The sequence below is a fragment of the Tyto alba genome, unplaced genomic scaffold, assembly GCF_018691265.1.
Source record: "Tyto alba isolate M040663 unplaced genomic scaffold, T.alba_DEE_v4.0 Super-Scaffold_9, whole genome shotgun sequence".
In the NCBI taxonomy this organism is placed as follows: domain Eukaryota; kingdom Metazoa; phylum Chordata; class Aves; order Strigiformes; family Tytonidae; genus Tyto; species Tyto alba.
In genome coordinates this window covers 37,421,459-37,433,602 of record NW_024881330.1, presented here as the reverse complement: position 1 = coordinate 37,433,602, position 12,144 = coordinate 37,421,459, and the positions used below count along the sequence as shown (strand labels likewise).

Sequence of the window (12,144 nt, the reverse complement as noted above, 5' to 3'; positions counted from 1 at the left end):
GACTTTTTTAAAATGCTGCAGATATCCCCTGCCTCCTCTTTCAATCACAGCATGTTTGTAATAGTTCAAAAAGCCATCAATGCCTCAGAACCACTGATAAATTCTAGGCACTTCTCCAACCATGGGACGTATTCAAATGCCTTTGCAGCTAATTCTTGTTGCGCTAAATGCAATTTACTCCAACTTGTCCTATATGAAGAGCTTAATCAGTTCTAATATGAACATCAAGGACTCCATGGATTCAGATGAGACACTACAAGTGCCTCAATGGCTACTGCTGCTCTTCCAGAGGGAGTTAATCTATTAAAGCCTTTAATAAATGGACAGTCTTAGTCTCAGAGAACTGACTAAAATTACAGGATTTTCATGGCATTTCCTGGAAGAGAAATTCTCAAAAATAGGAAGGAAAACCTCATGCCTCAGTCTTCATTCTTGAATGTCTTGACTTTCCATAGTGCATCACTAGATAATAATTTGGAACAGGTTCTAGACTAACCCCTCACAACCCTTCCTACATCATATTCTTTTTCGATGTATTAAATCCACAATGCATACCAGTGATTAAACTAAACTGTCTTAAAGTTACCTGATTTAAAGTTAGACCTTGGAACATTAAAACTGATTTTATTTTGAAGAACACTGGACCTTCGACTATCATCAGAAGTCATATTACAGTTTTAATATCTTAGGAACAAAAAAAGCATTCCTCTTGAAAATTATTACCAATTGCTCCTAATGTGCAAAAGGAGATGCATATAAACTCTACCAGAAAAGCAAAGTTCTTTGCCAATACTTACAACTAACTTATACTGGCCCCCATCTATAGGGGAGAATACTTATTTTTGGTTTACAATGAACAATCTAAGCCAAATTGAAAACACAGTATCTTCAGTCAGAGGCCCAGATTTCCAAAATAGCCAAATAAAGACTTTGTTTTCAAAACATTTGTGTTTTGGTTAAGGAGGCTGTCAAAAGCATCCAACCTGAGGAAAAGAATGAAACACTATCACAAATTTATCATAACCAGTATCGGCTCAAAGTGAAGAGCTTATATGAAGATGAAGTAGAGTTGGGTATGTGTACTGGATACCTGATATGCAAGAGACGTAAGAAATTGTGGGGCATAAACAGCAACGGTTGCGAACCTAGGTATTACTTAAAAGCAGAGCAACATTAGTCGAGACCAGAAACACCTGAAGACCTTCTTTATAATCCCTTCTGAAAAATGTTACACAGAGCAACTAGGAAGAACATGATGTACTTAAGGGAAGCACTGGACTTAAGAAACTTTTAACAGCTACATGGGTAGCAACAGTTGCTTTCATCTAACATACAAAAGATGCATTAAGACATAAAAGTACCTTTTAAAAGTTTCTACGTTCTTTTTACCATACCATTAGTTTCTCAATAACTGACGACTCTCAAAACTATTTAAATAATTTATTTTTATTTAAATAGAAAAGATTCATTATGAGAACTCTTAATTCTACTTACTTTGGATCCGGCGGTCCATCTGACAGGGGCTTCATGGAGAGTTTACACAGTGACCTGAATACAAGGAAGGCATCCTTTTGTAAAATGTGGGAAAACTTAGCACCAGGGGTAGGTCCTGAAGAATTTCCAGATTCCTAAAGAAGTTAACATATTTCAGTATTCCATTTTGCATTAGCAGGGTGTGTAGGGAAATCCCCACCTCCTAGCAACAAGAAGTTAACATATTATACAAATATAACTAATTCACTATAGCTTTATGGTCTCAAGACTAAATTAAAACAAAACAAAATATTCTGCTGTCCAGTTAAAATGAAAAAATTCAGTAATAAAAATTGCCATCTCATTAAAAAGTCAGAATTCATGAGATTATCATGAAATTAGGTAGCTCAAGTTTAAGTAAGGTACCTTACAGTGAATTGCCTTCAGACATTTTCAGTAGATAACTACTTTTTTTTTTTTTAATTTGACATTTTAATAGAATGCAAGTAATTACATAACTGTGGCATAATACATTTGGTAAAATTTCTACGGTATAATACCCCTCCTACTAAGTTCTTACAATTCTATATTGTTGTTTCTTATATAAGCAACACGTCTAATCTTAATCTTCTATTTGTATTGCATATGTGACTGCAGCTTTTTAAGCTTAAAATCTATTATTCCCAAACCTAATTACTCAGTACACTTTGACAGCAGATATCCTGTCAGTTGACACTGCTGGTACAACAATATCTGATACGACGAGTGAGCATATTTTCACATCTTTTTTGTTAATGAAAATCAGATCTTCTCACACATAAAACTACTCTGAAATCACAGCAGTAAGGTCATGCTACAGGCTTGAGATTTCTAATTATCATTTGAGAAGAACATACTGAAATTATCCAAGTATGTCTACAATTGGCTATATTCTTCACTATGTATACTGAACGATAGTTTTACAGTTTCTCAGGAGCACTTCAAAAAACACGAAACTGAGGTCTCTAATATTGTTACAGTGCGTTCTACGGGGCAGCTAAAACAATGCTAGGATAGAAAGCGTCACATGCAAAATTTACTTACAAAAAATTAACTTAAATTGTGCATTAGAATAGAATACTGCTTAGAACATGACTTAATACTTTAAATTCATGGAACTTGTTTTATGGAATTCTATTAAACACTCTCTGCACAAGTGTCTGACAACACTTAAAACATTACTTTTTTCAAGATTTCCTAATTTACAGCTGCCTGTACCTGAGTATCGTTGGAAGAGACAGATAATCTGTCATCAGGTAAAGATGGTGTATAAGCAACAGAAATTGGAGTCCCTGGAATTCCATTTGCCTGAATGTTTTCACTGTCACTGCCATCCTCTAATGTTACAATTGTGCCATCACCACCTGCACTTTCAGCAGTCCCTTCCATATCTATCAGAAAAGATGTAAAGATTATAAACAAACGTTATATAAGAAGGCAAATTAAAAAGAGCTTTTAAATCTAATGTTTAAATACTAAAACAATCGTAAGCGAAGTATCATAAAGAGGAGTTTAAGGCAGAATTTACATGGCGTTATATAACTAAAAAAATTCCAAATACTCTTAATTCCAATAATGAAAATTACAATAAAAAAATTACTTGTAACTTTACGCTGTCAGGTTCACCATTCTACCAAGTTTCCAAAAAGTATTGAGGGGAAGAAAAGTCACTGATTTAATACACACTTTCCAACAAACTGAAATGTAGTGCTACACTGCTACTACAGGGACAGGCCCATTTGTGAAGAGTTTATGTGGAAACAAAACAGAAAAAAAAAGGAACAAGAATTCATATTTTAAAGAGAACATTAGTCTCCAATACAGAGTGTAAATGAATGTATGAAATCTTGTCCATTTTACTGTTAAATAATGCACAGCTAAGGTTAGAGAACTGAAACTGTTTTCTTCAGCATGTGTTATTTAAATAATGATGGTTTAGTTAAATATTCAGAAGTGTTAAAATAATTCTTAATGTCAAGATTCAGACTGCAGTTGCTATTGACTAGACAGATATTAATATAATACCTCCAACTACTATGTTCACCATTTCCTGCACAATACTTTCTACAATTTCTTGCGCCTTCTCTTCACACTCATTGCTTTCACCATCATATGTTCCTCCATCAGCTTTAGAAAGATCTTTAAAAAGAAAAACAAACCCAAACATATTATTGAGAAACTCAGAAATTAAGGGGATATTTTACTTGAATTTAATAATTTAAAATTCAATTACAAATCTATTAATAGAGTATACATTAAAAAAAGCTGCGTTTGGATGCTTTGAAAATGGTATTTGCAGAATATAAACATTCCAGTGTTTAACCTGTAAATGGTAGCTAATCCACAGGCTTATGCCGACAAAAGACATCAATTTTGTATTTTTATGTACATTAAACACTGAAAACTTACTGGTTTTGAGATGCTATTCTCAAAAATTTTCACAATGTTACATAGGTGCAAAGAGGAATCTTTGCTACAGTGACTACAACAGAGTGTATGACTAAAGGATACTCGTGATAAAGTTCAACAGTGGTAACAAGGACAACAGCCATTTTATATTAGTCAACTATTTGAAAATATATGCCTGACTCTGGATTTGGGAGGGAGAAAAAAAGACAATCCTCAAGCCTTTCTTTTTATAGAATTTTCCCCTCCCTCCATGAAACAGAAATACACACTGATTACTTTCTGCTGCTGTGGCTTGGTCGGCTTCTGTCTGTTCATTTTCAGCACTAGAAATATCAGATCCATTTTCTGCCTCTATATCTTCCTGAAGGTTCTTGTCCATATCATTTGTGCTGTGGTCAAGCTCTCGCTCATGTTCTTTGGACAGCTGATCAGTCTGTGTTGGAATATGTCTCAACTGAGGTGACTCAGGCTCATGATGGCTTACTGGAGACTGCTGTAGATGGTGCTGCTGTCTGTGTCTTTCCTTTTCCATCTGTTTGGCTTCCTGGAGCTACAAAAACATTGTAATCACACAAGAAATTCACTATCAAAACAATGATCTGCATACATATTGTATATGTTAGTTTAGAAACATGAAATCTCTATTGTGTCTGCTTACACAGTGCCTTCATAAAGCTGTAAAAGTTCAAGACAAACGCATCCTCTGTATTGCTCTAAGTAATTTTAGTATTACAGGATAAACCTTTGCAAGAAGGCTGCTTCCCAGCTATGCACATTACACTTAACTGTACCCTCACTGTGGAAGAGGGATGACTAAACTACACACAGCATAGGACCAAGCGCTGTCTGCCTGCTCTGTAAGGAGATCAGCCAGATGTGACAACATACAAGGACTGCATGGAGAAACATCAAGGCAGCTCTCACAAAGAGAAATACACTGGAGAACTTAACAAGTCTTCTGTTACCCTACAAGCATGTGGTATTGAGGGAAAGACAAAAAGAAAAAGCAAAGTGACTAAGGATGCAGGGGAAGGTTAAAAAAAAAAAAAAAAAAAAAAAAAAAACCAAAAACCTGACTTCAAACTGAAAGGAGCAGCAATTCCACAAGACTACAGAAGACAAGTCCTCTGAAAGAAATCATCATATTTAAAACTGTAAGGCAAAGTATTTAAAACTGTAAGGCAAAGGCTATTTTAGTTCTGTGGTTCCTTGATCTGGAACCCCCAGAAAGGGAAGAATTTCTGTAACTTGTCTAATGGATTAAGACAACAGTCATTAAAGTCAAACCAAAGGGTGATGTCCTTTGAGGCAATGCTCTAAGGACTGGCTTTCTATCTTTCTATCTCTGCAGAGCCTAACGTTTACCAAAAGGTTTTTTTTGTTGTCGTTGTTTTTTTTTTTTTTTTCCCCTCGTTGTGTTTGTTTGAGGTTTTTTTACTTTTTTTTTTTGGCTACTACGATCTCAGCCCTTTTTGGGTGTTTGGTTCTTTTTTAATAGAATTAGGACCATTACTTTGCCTTATTGACCTTTATTATCAGCAGCAGAAAGCACAGCATATGCTGGGGTCCTTGCTGACAACTCACAATATCAATTTCAGTGACATGAAAGCATCTGCTAGTGACTACTACACATTAAAATGTTTTAAAAGGTAAATGATTACATGGGGTTTTTTGTTTGTTTATTTTTGGGGTTTTTTTTGAGTATGCCTTTTAATTTTTAAGACTTTTTTTTATTATTATGGATTATTTCTTCAGTGTTATCATCACAGCAACATTAAAGCATTTCACTAGCACTAATGTACTTCATATGCACTCTTTTTCAGGTAGTGTGGCGTTTCTTGACAGCCTGACAATAGAAACTGGAGTGGAATACACCCATTAAATACAGAGGACCGCTATGAGAAGCTTAAATTCTATACACCACCTCTACTCCCCAAAACCACATTTCACACCTATTTCAAGAGTACAAAACATGAAACAAACAGTGTAAGATACCAGACTCTTTTTCTTTTTGAAAAGTACATGAGTTAGGAAAGCCAAAAAGCTTTAGTAATAATGACAAAACAAATCTCTCAAGCTGAATTTAAGAGCTAGTTTCCATACAAAGGTAGTGAGATACTCACTGCTTGATTCTCCATACGTGCAAAAATGACATTCAGCATTTGTGTTAGAGTGGCCTTGGCTGTGGTTTGATTTATGAGATTTTTGCTTGCTAGATAGATATTGTAACATGTTCTTACAGCCTGTAGCACTGTTCCTTCGTGGATTTCTATGTGTTGAGATGTTACTGCAGTGAGCAAAGCCTAAATAAACAAACACACACAGGTATATATTTTCCATTCAGAACTTTTCTTGTCAATCAGATAGTTTCCAAATGAGTAAGTATCAAAATTGGATTATTTTTAAAGTATAACTAAGTACATATCTTGAACTGAAGTTTAATTAAGTTTTCCCATGTACTCTTGTAGACATATCGGAACATCATACATACCAGTTATATTAAATTGAGAGTATTTTTAATCGACATATCTAGGAAATACATGTTTCATAGCATATAACAGCAAGAAGTAACCAACCGAGTTATTAGACAGGTAGTTAATAAAAGTAATCCTAGAATTTTCTAGACACAAATTATGAACAACAGACTACCTGTTAAAATCTGGAAAGCAAGTCAAAGGGCCCCAAAGTTGTTTTACAAATAAATGTAAATGTGCAGAACAAACACTGAGTCTGAAATAAGACAGTTTTAAGTGGGAAATACCCTTTCTAAACACCCGTTGGGTAGATTCTAGAATACTGTGTTACTCTATCTGTAGAAATTCTCTTTTTTTTTTTTTTTTTTTCAATTTGAGCAAGCATCTGCTTCTCTTCTTTTACCAAAAAAAAAAAAAAAATGGCGAAGAAGCCTCTAAAAGATCAGGTAACACAGAAGTAAGGAAGACATTATCTTTATGCAAGGTAGAAGCAGGCTGGACTAAAGAGAAGAAATAGAGGCAGATGAAAGCTGAGGACAGGGTGTAAAGACATTGTCAGGTGCATGTTGGCGAGTGGAAGGAAAGAAGAGCTTGGTCCGCAACAAAACAAATATGTTTATACTGATCATTGTACTCCAAGTAGAAGAAATCAAGGAATTTTATGCATTAAAGACGGACAGAGTTAATGATCTAATGGGATTTTTAAGGTAAGTAGGAAAGAACTGGAAAGCTCATACTTCTGTAAATTTATCACGCTTAAAACCAAGTTATTTTAAGCGTCGTGTAATTTACTCATCAAAGCATGCCTCATTTCTCTTACTGACATTGTCAGCACCTCTGTCTACACATGGTACCAACAAATGGACAAAGAGTATCCATTGCTCACTCAAACCCTTTGAAAAATCACTGTACAGCTTAACAGGAAAAAGGAAATTAAAGACCCACTTCACTGAGCTGCTGCTGAAGAGACCTGAATTCTACTCCTAGATAAGCAGTCTGCTTAAGGTCCCTTCTTATTCTACCCGTGGTGCCTCAGTTCTCTTATCAGTGGACACAGGGAGGTACATATATAGAGGACTATACTTATATTTCTTACTGGTGAGTATACACTCTTATCTGCATGACCACTACAGCTACATCTCACACTACAACCTACAAAGCAGTACTGCCTAAATGCCTAGTAGAAGTCTTCTTTATCAGAAATTGAAAGGAAAAAAACATTAATTCAGAAAACTCCTAACCTACTGAAGAAAAGAAATCACAGAGGTGGGTAAACTGTAGACAATGGCTTTGTTAAAGGAACTTAAGCCTCCAAGCACCGGTACTGTTGTTCTCCTCTCAAAATTCCATTTACATGTCACTGGCTTTCTAGAAACCAAGAAGTGCTAAATTGAAATTCATCACCATCCTTAATTATTACCCTGTATGCTGCAATTCAATACATCCACAGAATTTACCAATACCCTGCTTCTGCTAATGGAAATATCATTCAGGGAAGAGGACATATAAAAGCTGTAACAAAATCCAGTGCCTTATCTGTATGGAGATCAGTGACAAGGGGTGTCCCTCAGGGGTCTGTACTGGGACTGGTACTGTTTAGTATCTTCATCAGTGACATAAACAGTGGGATCGAGTGTACCCTCAGCACACTTCCAGGTAACACCAAGCTGAGTGGTGCAGCTGACATGCCTGAAGGATGGGACGCCATCCAGAGGGACCTGGGCAAACTCAAGAAGTGGGCCCATGTGAACCTCATGAGGTTCAAGAAGGCCAAGTGCAAGGTCGTGCACATGGGTTGGGGCAACACCCGGAATCAATACGGGCTGGAGGATGAATGGATTGGAAACAGCCCTGCGGAGGACTTGAGGGTATTGGTGGATGAAAAACTGGACACAAGTTGGCAATGTGCGCTTGCATCCCAGAAGGACAACCATACCCTGGGCTACATCAAGAGAAGCATGGCCAGCAGGTCAAGGGAGCTGATTCTGCCCCTCTACTTTGCTCTGAGATCCCATCTGGAATACTGCATCCTGCTCTGGAGCCCTCAGCACAAGGAAGATGACATGGACCTGTTGGAATGGGTTCAGAGAAGGGCCACAAAAATGATCGGAGGGATGAAAAACCTCTCCTGGAGAGAGTTGGGGTTATTCAGCCTGGAGAAGAGAAGGCTCTGGGGAGATCTTATTGCAGCCTTTCAACACTTAAAGGGGACTTACAAGAAAGATGGGGACAGACTTTTTAGTAGGGCCTGTTGTGATCGGACAAGGGATAATGATTTTAAAGGTAAAAGAGGGTAGATTTAGACTAGATATAAGGAAGACATTTTTTACAATGAGGGTGGTGAAACACTGGAACAGGTTGCCCAGAGAGGTGGAAGATGCCCCATCCCTGGCAATATTCAAGGTCAGGTTGGACAGGGCTCTGAGTAACCTGATCTAGTTGAAGATGTCCCTGTTCATCGCAGGGGGTGGGGTTAGACTAGGTGACCTTTAAAGGTCCCTTCCAACCCAAACCATTCTATGACTCTATTCTGTGATCTCTTATTAATCAATCAGCCACCAAAACCTATTCGCACATTTAAACCAATCACCATTTGTCTGTTCTCCTCTCCCCTTAATACAAACACCTTCTACACTGGCCTACACACGCGATTCTGTGTGATATATTTTCACTTATCTTTCATTAAATACTGTACTGTTCTACCTCTACCTTACAGCTAGGAATTCCTGGGGGTGAGACTTGCAGGTACTGAGTTAAAACATGCTGAACCCCATTAATTAGAGTTGCACATCTCTTCTGATGAGGTAACATATCTATATTCCCTACACCACTCACTCTAAAATTTATCCCCAAAGCTACTCACATCAATCACACCTCTGCTGACTTCTCCAACTCTTTCCTACATATCTCAGGAGAAAACATGATCACCCTGAAGGTAGGTAGCTCCCAGTGATTAGATTCTGCACTCTCTGACCTGGCTGGAAAAGCTGCAGACCTCTACATATTGTAGTATTCTACTTTTTCAAGTTTTGTGCGTCATAAAGTCCTGAAAGGCTGAAACAAAAAGCTGCTTTTATCTTTCACTAATACTTCTGTGACAGAATTAACCTTTAAGAACTTTGTGTGAGTTTAAAGAAATAAAATCAGTAACTCCTGAAAACAAGCCAAACAAGTAGAGCCCAGACATAAACAGACAGACTTTTTTCCAAAGCACTACTGTTTGGGCCCAATACAGTACGTATTTAGATTTAGTTAAGATTTCTTTCACCCAATTCCAAAAGGTAACATTAAGACACACACAACATCAGTTTAAGAACCACCTACCATTTCTCACTTGGAAGATAAGGTCTCTTGCTGCCTAGCATTTAGAACGCTAATGAAAAGATGCAGGGGGCCAGGGGGGATCAAGTCTCCCCCTCTTTTGTTCTAGCTATGTCATTCATGAAGTTACTCCTTTGTGTCACTTTCTGTTTCCTTGTTAAATTCAGGTGATTAAGAATTTGGTATCTGAAAGTCCAATTTTAACTTCCATCTCAGTTTAATAAAGTCTTACGGGTTTTTTCCCCCAACCTTTAATAACAGGAGAAAATGCCTGCTAGTAGAAAAAGGTGGCAAGGTTGCAGATGGATTATGTGCTCTTTTGTTTTAATTGACATAACAGCCTGAATTTCCTAAGTTTCTTCAGTATGCTTGTTATGACTACTAGAGCTTCCTTCTTTTCACACCACCTGATAAGGGGGTTGTGGAGGCGAAGAAATGTTGACGCACACACACACACACAGACATACCTCCTTAACATATTAATCTAAATTCACTGAATAACTACATCTTCTCTGTAGACTGAGAAATCAGTCTTTCCAGCAGGGCATCTCCTTGTAGATACCTAACAACTAAAGACTTTAACTTGACTACAGAGGTCCTGACAGTCACTTCTTTGGGTTTCTTTCCTTCTCAGGTGCTAGAGACAATGAACCCTAATGACTGTTATAAGTGTTTGTACACTGATAAGCATTTTTAACTTTGATCTTTTGCTAATATCTTTCATATTCCTTCCAATCTAGAGCCATCCTCAGGCTATTAGTCATGCCTACTTCATGCCACAATGCTGTTTCTCTTCCTCTACTATCACAATCTAGCAGAAATACGAGAACAAACATGAGCCAAGAAGTATTTTACAATTACTTTCTGACAACATCCTTCCCTCTTGGCAGCCTCCATTTATGGCTCAATTTGACAGCATGTCCTAAACAACATCACCTCATTCTGTATCATAAAAGAGAACATCATTACCACAACTGGTGTGACAGCTAACCCCGAGAAACCACAGGTTACAATCAGAAGCAGCAGTCCTGTTCCTCTGAAACTCTTGTCAACTCAGATGTTCGAAAATTAACACCCCACCCCTTTCTCACTTTATCGTTTTTTGTCAGATTACTCCCCAACCTTACTCTGTGGCCAAACAGTTACTAGGTCCAATGCAAGAAGGAAGAGAGGGTAGACAGGTGAGCAACAGGTAACCACCCCAGCAAGAGTCTCCAGTTAAGAAGGATTACACAAAATCTCAAACTGCTACACAGCAATGCATGTCCTTGAGAGGGGGAACAAAAGTTCTGCTTTCCTCTCAGCCATGCACTCTTAGTGCTTACAGACCTGTTGGTTCGGAGCACGAAGCCACCTGTGCTATTTTAATGGCAACACATTAATACAATTAAAATGACAACAGAACAAAAAAACACACGGGTGCTTTTCCGGTGTTTGGTTTCGGGGTTTACTTTGTCTTAAAAGTGAATTTAGTTGATTCAGTGTATAAATGCATGTCAGAAAATGGACAGGGTAGGACAATGTCTGGGAGCAAAGCCTGGACAGAAAAGTGCCTCTCTGTGGAGGTCAGAACAGCAAGCTACCTCAGTGGCTTGACTAACTATGGTGTCACAGCATTAGGTTGCTCTTTTCTATCACGGTAAAGATTTGCTGCGTGAGGCTTTTTGCAGCTGAGTTCCCACTCCTTCTGGTCACACTTGGTTCATATGTTTTCATCCAGTATCTTCAGCGGGAGCTAAGGAGAGACGATTACCACTTTACTGTACTCCTCCCCTTTGCTGTTCTTTAGGCACAAAAGGAAATCTTTGTAAAAACATTGTTAGCACTACGTCATTGTACTTCAGGTCCTTCCACAAAAGCGTTCTTTGTCACAAAGCCTGCAAAAATATCAACAGCCATGAAGCTTTCCTTGTCCTGAAACTACTATCACCCTGACTGTGACATTGTTTCCTTAGGTTTTCCTTCCAGGCCTTCACACCTACTGTTCTGTACTTCAGAAAGACCCTATTGTTCTATGCCTCTACCTAGTTACTCTAAATAACGGTTATTCATTTTTATAAACAACCATCAGATGGGTTTGGGAAAGGAAAAATATCTTCAGAATCATTTCTTGAGTTATAGATTACTGTATCTTTGTATGATATCCATCGTATTTATAATTTTAGCCTGAAGCATGTTTGCCTATTCAGTGAATTTCCTATTATGTAAAATGATTGTACTGGAACAGTACAAAAAGTATCACAATTTGTGAGGAAAAATAAATATAGTTTAGGAAGTAAACTAAATTGACATTAATTCTCTACTAAAAACATCCAGCATCTATCTGTACCCATAAACTTTCCACTCCTCTCACACTAAATATTCTGCAAGAACAGAATGGCCATGGTGAAAGAAAGTACAACCAGGAGAACTGAAAAATGCACAAGAG

General features: G+C 37.5%; 1 protein-coding gene across 1 annotated transcript in view; it reads right to left on the bottom strand.

The window, feature by feature from the left end:
- The window catches only part of ARFGEF1 (ADP ribosylation factor guanine nucleotide exchange factor 1), a 98,647-nt gene that overhangs the window by 45,767 nt on the left and 40,736 nt on the right, over window positions 1-12,144 (bottom strand). Inside the window, exons 5-9 of the mRNA XM_042785879.1 lie at window positions 6,045-6,224; window positions 4,198-4,471; window positions 3,538-3,651; window positions 2,731-2,903; window positions 1,495-1,628 (exon numbers count right to left, since the gene is read on the bottom strand). Coding sequence (XP_042641813.1) covers window positions 1,495-1,628; window positions 2,731-2,903; window positions 3,538-3,651; window positions 4,198-4,471; window positions 6,045-6,224 — 875 coding nt within the window. The remainder of the gene's footprint in view (window positions 1-1,494; window positions 1,629-2,730; window positions 2,904-3,537; window positions 3,652-4,197; window positions 4,472-6,044; window positions 6,225-12,144) is intronic.